This window comes from Oenanthe melanoleuca, chromosome 3 (assembly GCF_029582105.1).
Source record: "Oenanthe melanoleuca isolate GR-GAL-2019-014 chromosome 3, OMel1.0, whole genome shotgun sequence".
In the NCBI taxonomy this organism is placed as follows: Eukaryota; Metazoa; Chordata; class Aves; order Passeriformes; family Muscicapidae; genus Oenanthe; species Oenanthe melanoleuca.
The window spans coordinates 2110085-2126662 of NC_079336.1; the positions used below are offsets into that span (position 1 = coordinate 2110085).

General features: G+C 49.1%; 1 protein-coding gene across 1 annotated transcript; it reads left to right on the plus strand.

The window, feature by feature from the left end:
• The first annotated feature begins 1918 nt into the window (after positions 1-1918).
• On the plus strand, positions 1919-16130 carry LOC130251036 (serine protease 55-like). The gene is made up of 5 exons (XM_056487368.1): positions 1919-2101; positions 2938-3127; positions 3793-4040; positions 5917-6059; positions 15805-16130. The coding sequence occupies exons 1-5, from the start codon at positions 1930-1932 to the stop codon at positions 16087-16089; spliced, it is 1038 nt and encodes a 345-aa protein (XP_056343343.1). The 5' UTR covers positions 1919-1929; the 3' UTR covers positions 16090-16130.
• Positions 16131-16578: the final 448 nt, after the last annotated feature.

Here is a 16578-nt window from a genome sequence, read left to right on the forward strand (position 1 = left end):
TGTTCTCTGTGATGTGTTCCAAGTAGATATCTGGGTAGATCTAAAAAAAAAAGTTATCAAATATTATAAAATGCTGCAGTTTGCTAATTAAACACCAGGGCTTTTAAATCTGTATTATCAGGCATGACAGTACAGAGGAGTAGAATGATCCCTATGATTAATTATTTGTACTTTAATAACCTGGGGAGCCCCCACCAAGAGCAGACTCATGGCAAACATAACTTGGGCCAGTCTCCAGTGAGTGTGCAGTCAAAATACCAGGACAGCCAGAAAGGAGGGGAAAAAAAATTAATTTTGGGTTTATTCATGGGGTTCTCAGAGCACAGACTCAAATGCACAGTTTATCCCACATGGAAATGGGATCCTGTGGTCCAGGGCTCAAGGAGTGAGCCAGTTTTGAGGGACAGGTGCAGAGACACAAATCCACAGCACCTCCTTCTCCATGGCCCTGCTCTCCATAGCTTGGTTTGATGTTTCCTGCTCCCCTGCTCAGCTTTAAAGCTCAAAAAGGCCCAAACCAGCTCCCTGAGCATCTCCTGCCCCTACACAGCAGATCAGATCGTGCTCCAAGCCTGGAGAGAATGAAAAAGTGCCCCACAAAGTCAGAGTTTGGGATGGTAAATCCAAAGATGGGCAGTAAGTGTGTGCCAGAAAAATCAGCTCCCCATCTTCCCTCATGCTCCTCAGCTGATGCTGAGCTCATCCCAGTCTCAAGATCCAGAGGAAATCTGTCCTCTTGGCAGATTGCACCTGGGTCAGGCTTCCAGGAGCTGCCTCAGCAGGAGTGCCCCATTGGGCTCTTTCTGGAGATGCCCCAAAATGTGCCCACAGCACACTTGGAATTTTCATTTCTGTGCTAACTGACCCTGTCCCTAACCTGCCCTGCCATGAAGTTTTCTCTGTGCTCACAGCCAAGTAAACCAGCACTTGTGTCTCATTTCCTTGGCATGAAGTGACAGAGAAGCAAAGAGAGGGAAATAAAGTCTTACCCTCATCCTCTGCACTGCCATCCTCTGTGAAATCCAGACTCTGGTGGGATAACTCCTGATGTGCTCAAGGCAAAGCATTTCAGGTGCTGAACCCCTTCCTTTCCTCTCCCTCCCCTCTTACTCCATGCTGTAGTCATTGTTTTAAAACAAGCTGAAAACTCTTTGGGAAAATCTCTTTTTATAGATATCCTCAAGTCTGAGCCTAGCTGAGGATTTTTTAAAGTCCTGCCCTGATGCAAATGATGTGTTGGTTTAAAAATCAGCACACTGGCTCCATTGATACTACAATTTGCCCACACCAAAATATTTTGCTGCCACTGAATTATTTATTGACATCTTTGATTTGATAGTTTTGATTGGGCACTCTGAAAATTGTCCTTAGACAGAGATCCCACTTTCTCCTACAAACACAAAATTCCAGCACAGTTTGGGTGGGAAGGGGCCTTAAAGATCATCCAGTCTCATCCTCTGCCATGGGCAGGGACACTTTCCACTATTCCAGATTGATCCAAGCCCTGTCCCACCTGGCCTGGAACAATTCCAGGGTTGGGACAACTCTCCTGTTTACATACACTCAAGTCAATACCCCAGGCATGGTCTAACTGGAGAGAAAATTACCAGGAAATGAAAAATTAAATGATGACAGGCTGCAGAGATGAAGTTGGAAGCTGATACAGGACCAGCTCCTGAGGATGCTCCAAGATCCAGCAAGGGATTTTGAAATCTTCAGCTCATGAATCCCACCACTGCCATATCCTGTGAGGCTGGGCAGGAATTTCCCTTCTGCCCTGTCCCTGCTAGAGCTAGAGGAGATGACAAACCTTTTGGAAAGGCCTGGGCTCTGCCTCAGTGCCCCTTCTGCCTCGGGAAGGAGCATCCAGGCGCTGCAGCTCGGGTGAGGAGTGGCTGCTGTGATGTCACCTGGTTGTGTTGGTGTGGAATGCAGGTGATGTCCTGGGGCACTGCTGAGCTGGGGGAGAGTGCTGGACCAGGATGGATTGAGATGCTGCTCCTCACCCTCTCCAGTTTGGCTTCCCTGAGCAGCAGTGGCCAGGCAGGGTTTGTTTCTCAGCATTCTCAGCACAGAAGAGATGCAGAATATTCACATGTGGGTAAGTGAAACGGGTCTGGGCTTATTTATTCTGCTGAGGGAATAAAAGTGAGGCCTGTGCTGCATTCTGATGCACCTTCCACTCCCTAAGCAAGGATTTTATCCCACCTGCCTATGGGGCATGGTCCCTCCCATCCCAAATTCCTGGGCAGTGCTTGGTAGAGTTCAGGTTTGGGGAGGTGGCAGGGATGTCACACATTTTGGGAGAGATCAAATAACAGATCCAGGAGGGGCATTCTCACCCTTTTCTCTGCTGAGACCTCACCTGCAGAGCTGCTCCAGCCCTGGGATCCAACAGCAGAAGGACCTGGAGCTGCTGGAGAGAGTCCAGAGGAGGCACCAGAGATGTTCCAAGGGCTGGAAAAGGCTGGGAGAGCTGGGGGTGCTCACCTGGAGAAGAGAAGGATCCAGGGAGAGCTCAGAGCCCCTTGCAGAGCCTGAAGGGGCTCCAGGAGAGCTGGAGAGGGACTGGAGACAAGGGATGGAGGGACAGGACACAGGGAATGGCTTCCCACTGCCAGAGGGCAGGGATGGATGGGATATTGGGAAGGAATTGTTCCCTGGGGAGAGAATTCCCAGAGAAGCTGTGGCTCCTCCTGGATCCCTGGAAGTGTCCAAAGCCAGGTTGGATGGGGCTTGGATCAGCCTGGTATAGTGGAAGTTGGAGCTGGAAAAATATTTTTAAGTCCCTCCCATCCCCAGCCACAGTGTGATTCCATGTTTCTCTGATTCCATGGATATCTCCATGTCAGCACCAGGCATTTCCTGCCCCTGCCTTTCAGCAGCACAGGCTGGGACACTGCTGCCCGTGCCCAAAATGTCCCTTTGTGCTCCCAGGGTGTGGCCTCCGACCATCCTTCGAGTCCTTCCAGAAAACCGGCAAGAGGATTGGCACCGGGACAGACGTCAAGCCTGGGGAATTCCCGTGGCTTGTGAGCATCCAGAGCCAGGGGAAGCACATCTGTGGGGGCTCCATCATCAGTGCCCTGTGGATTCTGACTGCTGCCCACTGCTTTGCACACGAGCTGTGAGTGCCCCGGGCACGGGAGGGATGAGGCTCCTCCTGGTGGGTGCAGGGTGGGCATGGGGGCCATGTGCCACATTTTTGGGGCTGAGCCTGAAAGCAGGGATTGTCTCATTTGGAGGAAAGAATTGTGGAGCACAGAAATGTGCATAACAGGAGAAGCAGAAGGGGAATGCTTTGAGGGATGGCCTGAGCAGCTTTGGATGAGTGCCCCTAATGCTGTTCTGATTCTGTGCATCCACACCTGTAAAAGGTGATGAGTTCCCTTCTAGCTCATTGTATCCCCCAAACTACCTCTGCTTTCACACAGCAAAACTCTGAATTTAAAACTGCAACTTCTGGATAAATCAACTCCATGCAATGTCCAGGGCACAGTTGAGACCCCTCCAAAATGTGGCAGCTCCAACAGCCAGGACTGCTGGGTGGCAAATGACCTGTGAGATCCAAAAGATCCAGACCATTCCATCTGTTTGCCTGGGTTATTTATTGGGTTATTCACGTTCTGCCTCCCTGCCCTGGAAATCATCCTTTGCTCAGAGTGAGGGTAAATTCCTTGGGTATTTATAGCTGAACTGCCTGAGCCACCATCGTGCCCTGCTCTGGGGAGGAGGCACCAACCTTTATAACCCAAATCCTTCATGCCCACCATGCCCTGCTTTGTTTTTAAGGCCACCAGACCTGACAGTGGCCGTGGGGGGAGTGGACCTCAGCCTGCCCCTGGAAGAGCACAGCCCTGACAGCCTGATCCTGCACGAGGAGTTCAACAGAAGCAGCCTGCAGAACGACATTGCCCTGATCCAGCTCAGCAGCCCCATCGAGTTCAGCCAGGAGAAGAGCCCCCTGTGCCTGCCCTTTGTGTGTGACATCCTGACCTGGCAGCACTGCTGGGCTGCTGGCTGGGAGAACACCACTGCAGGTGAGATGCACTTGCTAAAGGAGATGGGTTTGTCCATTTAAAGCAGCTCTTCTGTCCCCTGAGGGGTTTCCCAGGCAAAGCTCCACTCCCCACCTCCCTGGTTAATGCATCCAGACCTCCCCATCCCTGCACATCCACCAGTTCCCTGATCAGGACAAGGACCAGCCACCAGCAGAACTTGCTCCCAAAAATTGGTGTGGATGTGCTGAGCCCTGGCACCCCCCACCCTCTGTCTGGCAGAGGCTCCAGAAGAAATCCAGCAGAAGCTGAGTGTGGTGAGAGGGGGTGAGATGGTGTGATGAGGGCAAAGCCAAAAGGGACAGGGTCAGGGAATGGTTGGGGTGGAAGGGACCTAAACCTCATCCAGTGCCACCCCTGCCATGGGCAGGGACACCTTCCACTGTCCCAGGCTGATCCAAACCCATCCAGCCTGACCTTGGACACTGCCAGGGATCCAGGGGCAGCCACAGCTCCTCTGGGCACCCTGTGCCAAAAATTTCCTGCTGCTATCCCATCTAAACCCACCATCCTTCAGTTTAAGGCCATTCCCTGTGTCTGTCCCTCCATCCCTTGTCCCCAGTCCCTCTCCAGCTCTCCTGGAGCCCCTTCAGGCTCTGCAAGGGGCTCTGAGCTCTCCCTGGATCCTTCTCTTCTCCAGGTGAGCACCCCCAGCTCTCCCACCTTCTCTCCAAAACAAAAGGGTTTCACCTTCCTGGAGATTCCTACACCAAAGCATTTTCATCTTTGGCCATTTCCATCTCAGCTGGAAAAGGGACATGACAACTTTCCATCTTTTAGGTCTTGTCATTGAGTCAGTTTCCTGGAGGTTTTGGGAGGATTTAGCTCAGAAACAAAGAGTGAGTTTCAAATGATCTGAAGATCTCAGTTTTATCTTTAGACCCAGGTTCACTTTAGACAGAAATGTGGGTGAAATAAGTGAGGTTTCCAAGCAGCCCAGCACGCTTTCAGTCTTTTTGTCACTTGCAGGTGCCATCTGTGATTGCTGTGTTCCCATCCCAAGGGAAGAATAAAGCAGATATTTCCTTTGTGTGCTGCCATCCTGAGAGCCACTTTGTGAAGATGCAGCTGGTCCCCTGGGTGGGGCAAGGCCTTGCAGCCCTCCCCAGGGAAAACAATGTTTAATTGGATATTAGGGAGAAAATTCATCCCTGGAAAAGTTTTTGGGCATTGGCACAGCTGCCCAGGGCAGTGGTGGAGTCCCCATCCCTGGAGGAATTTAAATCCATGTGGATGTGGCACTTGGGGACAAGGAGCAGGAGTGGCCTTGGCAGTGCTGGGGAATGGTTGGACTGGATGATCTCAAAGGTTGTTTCCAATCTAAATTATTCCATAATTCTATAATTCTAAGCTTAGAATTCTGGGGAAAGCTCAGTGGACTTTGCTCTGCAGGGGCTTGCACAGGGTCCCATGAAAAGCCCCTCAGTCTGAGCTCCCAAAAAACCATGAGTGAGAAACTCCAGGTGTGCAGCTCATCCCTGGGACCAGCAGCAGGAAAATCCATCCCTCTGGGGGTTTCCCAGCAGCCTGGCATCCCTGGCAGTGTCCCAGGCCAGGCTGGATGGGGCTTGGAGCAACCTGGGACAGTGGAAGGTGTCCCTGCCATGGCAGGATGGGATTTAAGGTCCCTTTCCACTCAAACCATTCTGGGATTCTGTGATAAACTCAGGAGCACAAACTCATCATTGCCAACACTTGGGCATCCTCTGTATGCCCCTGTGACCCCAAAACCCTCCAGCCCTGCCCAGAGACCCCAAAACCCTCAGATGCTTCAGAAATCCAGCTGAGATTCTTCCCAAGGGAAATCTCCAGCTGCTCTGCAGCTCTTTGTTGATCCTTCTCTTTCCATTTGCTGCAGCATCCCAGGTGCTGCAGAAAACACAGATGGAGCTGGTGAGCAGGGAGAAATGCCTGCAGCAGATCCCACAGCTGGTGGGGAGTGTGGTGTGTGCTGAGACAGAGCAAGGAGGAGGAGGAGGAGGAGGAGGAGGAGGCTGCAAGGTAAGGGGACCAACATTCCTGATCTGCTTCCCAGCCAGGTCACAGCCTGAGAGGAGGCAGGAATGGCTGTCCAGGAGGTTCAAGGCAAAAGAATTTGGAGGGAATTTTAATCTGGAAGTGTTGAATTTAAATATTAGAAAACTTCTCAGGTGAGGTCTTGGCTCTGACCCAAGTGTGCTTGGTTGGTCTGTGGGTGCCAGAATGAGTCTCATCTTGTGGCAGGGTGTTGGTGACAGAGAATGAGGGGCTTCTCAAGCTAAATTACAGTTTGAGCAGTGTTTGATATCAGGGAGATGACACAAGCATCCCAAATGAGGCAAAACTCACCCAGAACTTGTTCCCTCACCCCCAGGATCTCTGTCCTGGTGTCAAACAGGAAGGCAAAAATCACCTTGTCTTCCAGAACATCCTACTTCCAACCCTTCTCCTGGGAGTCTGCAGGGACTGGGCTCTCTGCAGCCTCTGTTCCAGGCTGAGCAATGGTTTCTAGGAATCACAGAGTGGTTTGGGTTAAACAGGAACTTAAATCCCACCCAGTTCCAACCCCAGGTTGCTCCAAGCCCCATCCAGCTGGATTTTATCCATGTCCATGGGTTTGGAGAGGTCTGGATGGGGAGAGACATGGATGGGCAGCTCCATCCTGTAGGAATTATTTATTCCAGGAACTAAACCAGAGAGAGACAGAGATCCTCTGACCTTTAAGCAAAAGCAGGGAGCACCAGGGATGTGGGACACTCTGGGAAAATTTGCTTTGCAAAATGATTTTTTGATTAGCCAGAGAGCATCTGCCTGTAAAACCAACCAAAGAATGACTTAAACCTCCATTAAATTAAATTAAATCAAAAAATCTTAAAAAGAAACCTGCCACAGGATAACATTAACATAATTAAAGGATGCCCTGCCCAGCCCAGCCTAGCCTGAAGTTCTGCAGGTGAATGATGCTGGTGAAATAGCAGGAGCACTGGTTCCCAGCAAAATGAATCTCCTGGACTCAGAAAGCTGAGGAAGAAGCTATTTTGAGCCACAGTAATGTCAGAGTTATCTGAGGAATGAAGTAGGAATGTGAGATTTCCAAGCAGTGGGAGCAGACATCCTTTGCATGGGTGATAAAACTCAGAATTCAGCATCTCTCTGATTTTAGTGGGGTCTTGACCAGGCAGGAATGATTTCTAAACTGGAATAAAGGGAACAGGACAAAACCAGAGCTGAGGATAGAAGTTGTACTTTTCAGGGATGAAACAAGTGACAGGGCTTGCCACCAGATTTTGCTGAGTTTGCTGGAGGGGAAGAGTTTTGCTGCTGGATGGTTTTCAGGGACAGTGACAGGACAAAGGAGAATGGTAATTAGGATGTGGATATTTAGATATGGATATTAGGATATGGATATTGGGAAGGAATTGTTCCCTGGGAGGATGGGGAGCCCTGGCACAGGTGAAGCTGTGGCTGCCCCTGGATCCCTGGAAATGCCCAAGGCCAGGCTGGATGGGCTTGGAGCAACCTGGGACAGTGGAACAAATTCCTCCTGATGTCCCACCTGAACCTCCCCTGGTGCAGCTTGAGGCCACCCCATGAATAGAAAAGCCATGAATTAAAAAAGGCTCAGACATTTCACCAGCTGCCCTCCTACCAGCCCAGCCTAATTTGTGGATAACTGACCATGTTCCTCTAATAACTCAAGGAGATTGAACAGCAGAGCTCCCAAATATTTGTACTTTAAAAAAAATAACCCATTCCCTTGAAAAGAAAAATCTATTCCATCCCAATTCCCTGGCAGTTCTGCAGACAAATATATGGATTGGCTTGGAATTAACACTACCAGGAGCTGTAATTGACTTACAGTTCTATTTAGCCATAAACATTAACATTAATGGATGCTCAGGGGGTACAAGTGCTGAAGAACAGACACTGGAGATGGCCTATGTCTTATTTTTTTGTGTGCTACATTTCTTCCATGACCCCATGAACCACAATTGATGCCTCATTCCTTCCTTTCTTAAGTATCTTTTGTTGGGCTCTGATGCAAAGGTAACTTGAACAATAATTAGAGTAAAAGGGGCTCACAAAGCAAATATCTCCTTCAGTGCCTTCCCTGGCCAGGCAAAATCCAGTGAATGGCCCAATTATGGTTCAGGGGGGCTGTGGGGGAGCTCTGGTGTGACCAGGACAAGGAGAGTTCAGCTGGAGTCACAGGGCACCCACAGCTCAGCACAGGAGGGGGGCAGGCTCTGGTTCCAGGGCAGGGATGGCTGGTGACCCCCAGGAGCAGTGGGGAGGCTCCAGCCCAGCTCAGTCCTGGTGTCCATCCCCTCCTACAGCCTGCAGCAGGGGGAGCTGGCCAGAAATCACACACTGGTTGGGGTTTAAAGGGTTTAAAGGGTTTAAAGCTCAGCTGGTTCCAGCCTTCTGCTGTCCCAGGGTGCTCCAAGCCCATCCAGCCTGGCCTTGGACACATCCAAGCTCCTCTGTGCCAGGGCTCCCCACCCTCCCAGGGAACAATTCCTCCCCAAAATCCCATCCATCCCTGCTTTCTGCCAGGTTCAGGCCATTCCCCCTTGTCCATCTCTGAAAATCTTTACAGCCTCTGGGATGCTCAGGGCTCTCACCCCACAGAGTGGAGCAAAATCTGCAATTTTTGTGCAAACCTGGATGGGGTTTTCCAGCCATTTCACAAATGTCTTTTTTATAACCATCAGCATCTACAGAACCCTCTTTCCATCAACAGGGAGAAAAAAAAAAAAATCCCTGGTGATGGGAGTCACTGAGATTGTTTGAAGCATCTGTGTGAAAATGACATCAAGCCCTGAATTCCAGCTGAAGGGGTTTAGCTCACTGGGGGCTCTCCAAGGCAGGACAATTAATTCTCTATTAATTATCCCAGGATATCCCTGGAATCCCATGGCAGGCACTGGGGCACAGTTTGAGGTGGGAGCAGTGGGATTTCACAAGGTCTTGCCTCCTTTTGCTGGTCCAAACAGGGCCCCAAAGCTGCCCAGAATGACTCACAAAATAGAATTTTTTACAGGAAAGTAGCCTGCAAATGAAAGCTGTGTTTCTGTAGGTGGTTGTCATGGATTAAAGGGGAAGAGCACAAACCAGGACAGTGTGGTCAGTGCCTGAAGCTGCTCAAAGTCCCTGAACAGAGGTTGAATGATGCTCTGGCTGCAGCCTGTAGGGATGGGGAGCACCCACAGGAGCTCTGAGGCCCCTCTGCCTCTCAGCCAAATGTCCCCTGGGGCCAGGAGTCACAACCATCCCCATTTCAGTCCAAACTGCACAAAAATACTTTATTATTGCATTTTACCTTAATAACAGAATCACAGAATCACTGAGGCTGGAAAACCCTCTGAGATCACTGGGTCCAACCATTGCCCCAGCACTGCCAAGGCCACCACAAAACCATGTCCCCAGGTGCCACTTCCACCTGTTTTCTGAACATTTCCAGGGCTGGTGACTGGGCAGCTGTGCCAGGGCTGGACAACCCTTTCAGTGAAGGCATTTTTCCTGATATTCAGAGCAATTTGAGGTTCTTTCCTCTTTCCCTGTTGAACAGAGTGATCCACTCCCCATCCTTTTCCTGGATTTCCCATCACTGAGCTGTTGCTCCCACCATGAGGTGTTTCTCTTCCCCAAGGGACAGATTGCTGTCAGCAGGAAGGTTCCTGGGAAGCCCCAGAGCAAAGCAGTGAGAGGTGTTTGTGCATCTGCTGTCCCTTCAGTTTTATTCTGAAGGATCCTGTGATGTGCAGCTCACAAAAATCAGAACATTTTTCCCATGGCCCATGAGTTTTTAGGGTTTTCATTTATCATTTTATGGTGTGGGCAGACAAGTGAGCACATTCAGGCTCTCATGGCTTCATTCCTTAACCTGTGAAAAATTAATTCTTGATGCAAGACCCTGGGATGATGATGAGGATGATGCTGTGTGTCTCTGCTGCTTTCTCCCTCTGGGTGACAGATTTTACTCCCTCAAACTGAAGCTGACTGGGAGTCCAGCATGGCTTTGTGTGCCTGGCAGGGGGCAGAACACCTCTGGATCCAGCTGAAAACAAAATCCCAGCTTGGCCTGGGAGTGGGGAAAGGCTGCGATGACTCAGAGGAGCAGCTTCTCTTTCAGTGACAGATTTGGGGGGGCTGTGACTCACAGGCACATCCAAATTCTTTAAAAGAATTGCCAACCCTGTGGAAGAGGGTGGTTCAACCATCTAACACATTCTGAGATCCCCAAAACTCCTGCAAGGAGATTTGTCACCAAGGGCTCATGGAGAAGCTGGGCTGCCATGAAGTGGAAGGGATTTGAACAGAGAAGGAACTTACAGGGAGAGTTTTGCTGGCATCCATGCAAGGAATTTTGATGTTCCAGGAGGGAAAATGCCAAGATGACCAAGTTTGCCAATGCCACTGTGTTTTTTCCAAGTGAAAGGTGCAGAGGGGCAGCAGGTCCAATTGCTCTGAGTTCAAACAGCAGATGCAGCTCATTATTGATAAAGAAAAGGTAATGGATATATGGAGAAGCAATTCCAGGTGTACACTGGCTATTATAGGCTCTAATTTAGCTATTACCATGTCAGAAGAACTCTGGCTAGTCCTTCAAAAACATCAGCTTGAGGCTCTGGGGAGGTCAAAAGGGCAGTGAGAGCATTAGGAATTATTAGGATGGGAAAAAGTGGCAAAGCAAATGTGCTGTGCCAGGGCACTACCCCTGGGAGCCTCCCTGTGTGTGATTCCCATCTGAGAAAGGGAAAGTTTAGAAAAGGAGGGAAGTGGAACAGAAAGGAACAGCAGGGCAAGACTCTGAGGCTGGTAGGAGATGTCTGATGGGGCTGTGACACATTTCCAGCCTTTTGGGCAGCCTGGAGAGGAGGCAGGAGCTGTCCCTGTGTCCCTGCTGCTCCAGGGTGTCAGGTGGAATTAGCAGGCAGCAGGTCTGGAACAAAGAGAAGGAAGTGTTTTTCCTTCCATCAGATAATTAAACCATGGGAGTCGCTGACCAGGATGTTGTGGGTATTCATCCTAAGGGATAAATGGATTCCAAAAGCAATTAGGCAATTTCCTGGATGGAGATCTCTCTGAGGCCATTAAGCACTGGGATGTAAATAGAGCTCTGTAAACTCTGGTGCAGAGGACAGCAGAGACAGGAGTCTGGGCCACAGGGCTTTGGCCAGGGGCTTTGCACTGTCTGTGCCACAGCAGCCACGTGGCCCTGCTGACATCCTGGCAGAATCTGGGTCATTTTCTCCCGTTTTCCAGCCAGGGGATGGAGGGACAGGAGCTTCTCAAAGGGTTTGTGTGAGAGGAGCCCAGCTGCCCTGGATTTCCTGCTGCATTTCTGACACCTGCACATTAACGTGGCCACAACCTCCTTTAAGGACAGCTGGAAACAGCTGGGCAAATGATGCTTGCCAGAGCCTTTTCCTCCAGCAGCTCTGATGGGCACTGTTGTCATTCCCAGGGCTGATTGTCCCCAATTTGCACAGGGCTCACCAACATGAAAACGAAACCAGCAATGACTTGCAGGGATTGTGCATCCACCTAATGAGCATCAGATGAGTTGTTCTCCCACCCCCAGAGCTTCTCCCACCTCGGAAGATTTATGTGGCTGAACGTGTTTGTTCTGATCAATGGCTGTGCTGCAGACACGGATACAAATGTAAAAGAGAGATTAGACTTTTGATCCAAAGCCCACTAAAGGCAGCAGAAAGGCTCCTGATGCTCACACGCAAAAAAAAAAAAAAGTGAAAAAGATGAAATTTTTGGTCAGCTTCAGTGAACAAAGCACCTTGTTAGGCAGTGACAGATTTTATACAACCCACAGCTATTTATCAGTGAATGTATCATTGCTTTCACCTCTCCTAATGGGAGGATTAACATGTTTGAGGCAGGAATTCAGCACCAGATCTGATTTGTTACACTGGCTTTTCACTCATCTTCCAGACGACGAGAAACAGGAGAAAACAGAAGCAAAGCTGCTATTTTTAGTTGGGTTTTCCCAATCCAGAAACTTGGCACTTAGAGGGAAAAGCAGCAGCAGGTACCTGGTGTGTGCTGCTGACCGGGAGAGTTTCAGCACTGGGGTGCAGGAGCCTGAAAAAGAATTAATAATTCTTCAATCCACAGAGTCATTAAGCTGAGCGCTCATTAAATTAGCGTTACTGGAAGCATCACAGAGCTGAGATAATTGTCCCAGCACTCAAAAACTCGCTCCTCCCACACCTTAAGGTGGAGGCAGGGATATTCAGAAGTGCCTGAGGACTGAGTTTATTTTCTCCATCTTTAGTTTAGCTCCTGATTCATCCGGGCTCTGCTGTAATGATGTGAGATTATCACGCGGAGAGGATGATTTGGCCCATCTTGTGACACAATCCTCATGTTAAAGGACTGAAATTAAGAGAAATGGCATGGAAGGAGGCAGAGCAGCTCAGCCTGTGTGGAAAGAGAAGAGGATTTGGGTTCCAGGGTTTGTGGATTAGGGAAATGGATTTGGAGCAGCTGCCTGGGCTGTTCAGAGCATTCCTGAACTCCCTCCCTGCCCAAATTTCAAATCACTGATCCCCCAAAAAATCGCTGATCCCCATTTCCCCACCAACAAGGCAGGGAACCAAAAGGCCGAGGTTGAGGAGGGAAAGAGGGGAGAAAAAGAGCAGATCGGATTCGGCAGATTTAAATAGGGATCCCTGGCTCTGCCCCTTCCCATCCCCGGAGCGCGATGCGACAATTCCCGACAATTCCCGACAATTCCCGACATTTCCCGACAATTCTCGACACAGGGCATCGGGAATTCACTGCTGCTCCCCGGGGAGGAAGATCCTTTAGAGATCCTTTACAGGTGTGAACAGCCTCCAAATTGGATGCTGAAAATCTCCTTTTTTTTTTTTTTTTTAAATCCCTGGTAATGGAATCCTGCCTGGATGCTCAACAGGAGGAAGGCACAGCTCCAAGGTCACCTCTGTGGTTTTCACGGGAATTCTTGGCTGAGATGGGATCAGGAAACCTCTTTAGATGCTTGAGATGCAAGGGCATGGCTGTAATAACAACAAACTGTTGATTTTATGTTTGTACTCAAGAGCCTGAAAGGTCTTTTGCAGTCTAAAATGAGTTTGTAAATCTCTGGTCTCTGTTGGTCCCTTCCAGCTCAGGATATTCTGTGATTCTTCTACAAGCATTTCCTCTGCATTTATCTTAATTTTTACCTCCTGAATGAATTCTGAACTAAAAAAAAAAAAAAAAAAAAAAAAAAAAAAAAGGGTAAGAAAGATAAGAATATTAATGACCAGAACCCTCTGGCTACTGGAGTGGGAATTCAGCCATAAACTTCAGCGAGGGCTGATGAGCTGCAGAGGGAACTTCAGCCCCTTCCTTGCTCGTTAATTAATGTGTGTTAGCTCAGGGTAGCTGCTGGCAGAAGGGGTTTCATCCATTAATGACAAAGATGTTTCCCAAAGTAAGGTGCAAACAGGGAAGGACAACATTTCCCAGTAAAGTTTGCTGTCTTGGGAGATGGATTTGTATTGAATTTGTTTATCACAAGTGCTGGTTAGAAAAGATGGAAAAAAGATTCAAACCCACTGTGGAAGGAGATTTATTTATAGCAGGGACTACTACTGAAGATGTTCTGGAATCCCAGAATGGTTTGACTTGGAAGGATCTTAAAAATCCTCTAGTTCCTTTCCACTATTCCAGGCTGATCCAACCTGGCCTTGGACATTCCAGGGATCCAGGGGCAGCCACAGCTTCCCTGGGAATTCTCTCCCCAGGGAACAATTCCTGCCCAATATCCTATCCATCCCAGTGGCAGTGGGAGCCATTCCCTGTGTCCTGTCCCTCCATGCCTTGTCCCCAGTCCCTCTCCAGCTCTCCTGGAGCCCCTTCAGGCTCTGCAAGGGGCTCTGAGCTCTCCCTGGATCCTTCTCTTCTCCAGGTGAGCACCCCCAGCTCTCTCAGCCTTTTCTGCACCTGCCTTGGGTGGATTTTGTGCTGCTTTCTCTTCTCCCTGGGCTTGTGTCCAGAGACTCCAGAGCTGGGTGTGCCCTTGGTGTTCCAGCTACAGCAGCCAGCAGGAGAATATTCCTTTTTTTTGAGGAACCTGCATTTGAAGCCTTGCCCACACTGGGTGAGTGGTGGCTGTCCTTGCAGCAGCAGCAAAGTTTCCAGGGAAGTGACTGTGGCTTCAAGAAGGGTTTGTCAGGATTGTTGTTCATCTGCTGCCTGGTTTCAGCCCCCAAAATTCACAGTGGCAGGCACCCAGCACCTCCACGCAGCAGCTCTGAGGAGACTGAGTGAGCAGCCACAGCAAATGTCCCTTTTCTCTCTGGGATGTTGTCTCTGGCTGACAGGTCTCAGGGATCCTGCTGTGGAAAAGGCTGGGAATGTCAGAGCCAGAGTTTGGGACTGCTCTCCTCCCCTTGCCTTCATTTATCCTGCACGATCTCAGGGCTGTCAGGAAAACTAATCCACAAACACCAGAGGTTTATGTCCAAAAAGGAGACAGAAGAGTAATTTTTGCTTTATTCTAATAAAGGGAGAGGCCATGGGGCATTCCACTGGGATCTCCCAAATTTTTTAGGATACAACCTCCCTTTTAATCCTATTTTCCCAGCTGCTTTTCCCTCTCTCTTTCCCCATTGCTGAGGTACTTGAGAGGCACAGACTTCCCAAACACCTGACACCTGAGATTCCCCTCTAATGTACAACCCTCCCTTTTAACTTTTAATTCTTACACAATTCATAGTTTTTCCCTGTTGCTTCTTTCATCTTCCTATATCCAATTTCATTACCAGCGAACCTACAGTTTGTTTGTGAAGGCAAATCTCCTTTCCCATTCATCAATCAGTGGAATCCATCCCATTGTTTCTTTTATCTCACACTGCTAGCCCTATCTACCAGCAGATCCACAGCTCGTTTGTAAAGACAAATCCAACATTCCTTTCAGGGCTGAGCTGCGAAATTTTAAATCCAAATTCCCTTTTTTTTTATTTTATTTTCCCCCTCCCCAAATCCTCACTGGGCTGGTCAGACATTGATTTTCCCACTCGGGCTGTGTGAAGCAGCTGCTCTGAGGGACCTGAGCTCGGATCTGTCACTGTCTGAGGGTCTCAGTGCCCGAGACTATTCAGATGGACATGGGAGGGTGGTTCAGGGCGCAGGGAATTCTTGAATCTGCCAAAGAGAGACTGCAGGAGACTGTCGTAAGGGCTCAAGGTTTGTTTATTATCTGTTATCTCTAAAGTGTTCCTGCGAGCAGCAGTCTGGTCACCTCCGTGTCCAGGACAAAAGTCTGCCCACGAAAGGCAGGACTTATCTTTTATACCCTAAACTACGTATTCTATGTTTACATTAACTTTCCAATACTACAAAATCTTATTACTATGTCCAGTTTTGTCCCCAACCAATCTGTGACTCCCAGTATCCCCCACCAACATGGAGAACAAGAAGAAGAAGAAGAAGAAAGAAAACACCACACCCCAATTCCTCCATCTTGGCCTCGTGGTTGATAATATAAACAATCCCAAAAATCACTTTTTCTACATGCTAACTACCTAATTCACACTCTAGTTTCCCTTAAAGGTTGCATCTCTTCTCTGAGAGAAGGCAGATGTTCCCATGGAGCTGGATCCAGCTCTCAGACCCCCCTGGTTTATTTGGGGGTCTCTCAGGGGTCTGACAGGGGGGTTCTTGCACCCACAGAAGGTCCAGAGGGACTCCCTGGACCCCACAGGATCCAGCTGTAACTTTCCTGCTCCTGCCACAGGTGGACAGCGGGGCACCCCTGGTCTGCAGCTACTGGAACACCATGAAGTGGTTCCAGGTCGGCATCACCACGGGAGGAAAGCCAAACCACAGGATTTTAACACCTGTCTGCAGCTACCAGAAGTGGATTGAGAAGGAAACAGCCATCAGGGGAAAACCTTTCTTCACTGAGGGGGTGGACAATGGACGTCTCAGGGTCGCTCGTTCCAGGGCTGGAACACAGGTGGTGCTTTTGGAGTATTGTCTTCTTTTATTCATCTTTTTAATAGCAGCTAAATTACCCTGAGAGAAGATTTTTGAAAATAAAATAACTGCCACTTCATTCTTTTTTGTGCTCCATGTCAGTGGTGTGGACACAGGCACCAAGGGGAGATGTCACGATGAGACAGGGAGTGAGGCAGAGGGTGCAGAAATTAATGAAATGAAGGAGACAATTTGGGCAAGAAGGGCCATAATGCTCTGGAAAACACAGATTTCCCACACTGCTGGGTCACACTGGACTCAGTGGTTTGCTAAGCTCAGATGCCAAGTGAAGATGTGGCACCTGAAGGTGCTGATCCCCTTGGAAAGTGGAAATCCAGAGGAAGAGATTCACTTACTCATTATCATTAGCTGTTGTAGGATAGCTCTGGGCTTTTGTTTCTTATGGCTAATTATTAGCTGGGCTAATTTATTTTAGTCTTTGGGTCTAAAATATTTTAATTAATTTTATTTTTACTAAGAGCACCCACAGGGAGCTCAGCCCATGCTCAGCTGCTGTCAAACTTTTGGGACA

Coding starts and splice junctions, on each gene's coding strand:
- LOC130251036 (XM_056487368.1), top strand. CDS start 1,930: ATGCAGGTGATGTCCTGGGGCACTGCTGAGCTGGGGGAGAGTGCTGGA. Junction 3,128..3,792: donor CACTGCTTTGCACACGAGCT/GTGAGTGCCCCG, acceptor TTTGTTTTTAAG/GCCACCAGACCTGACAGTGG. Junction 6,060..15,804: donor GAGGAGGAGGAGGCTGCAAG/GTAAGGGGACCA, acceptor CTCCTGCCACAG/GTGGACAGCGGGGCACCCCT.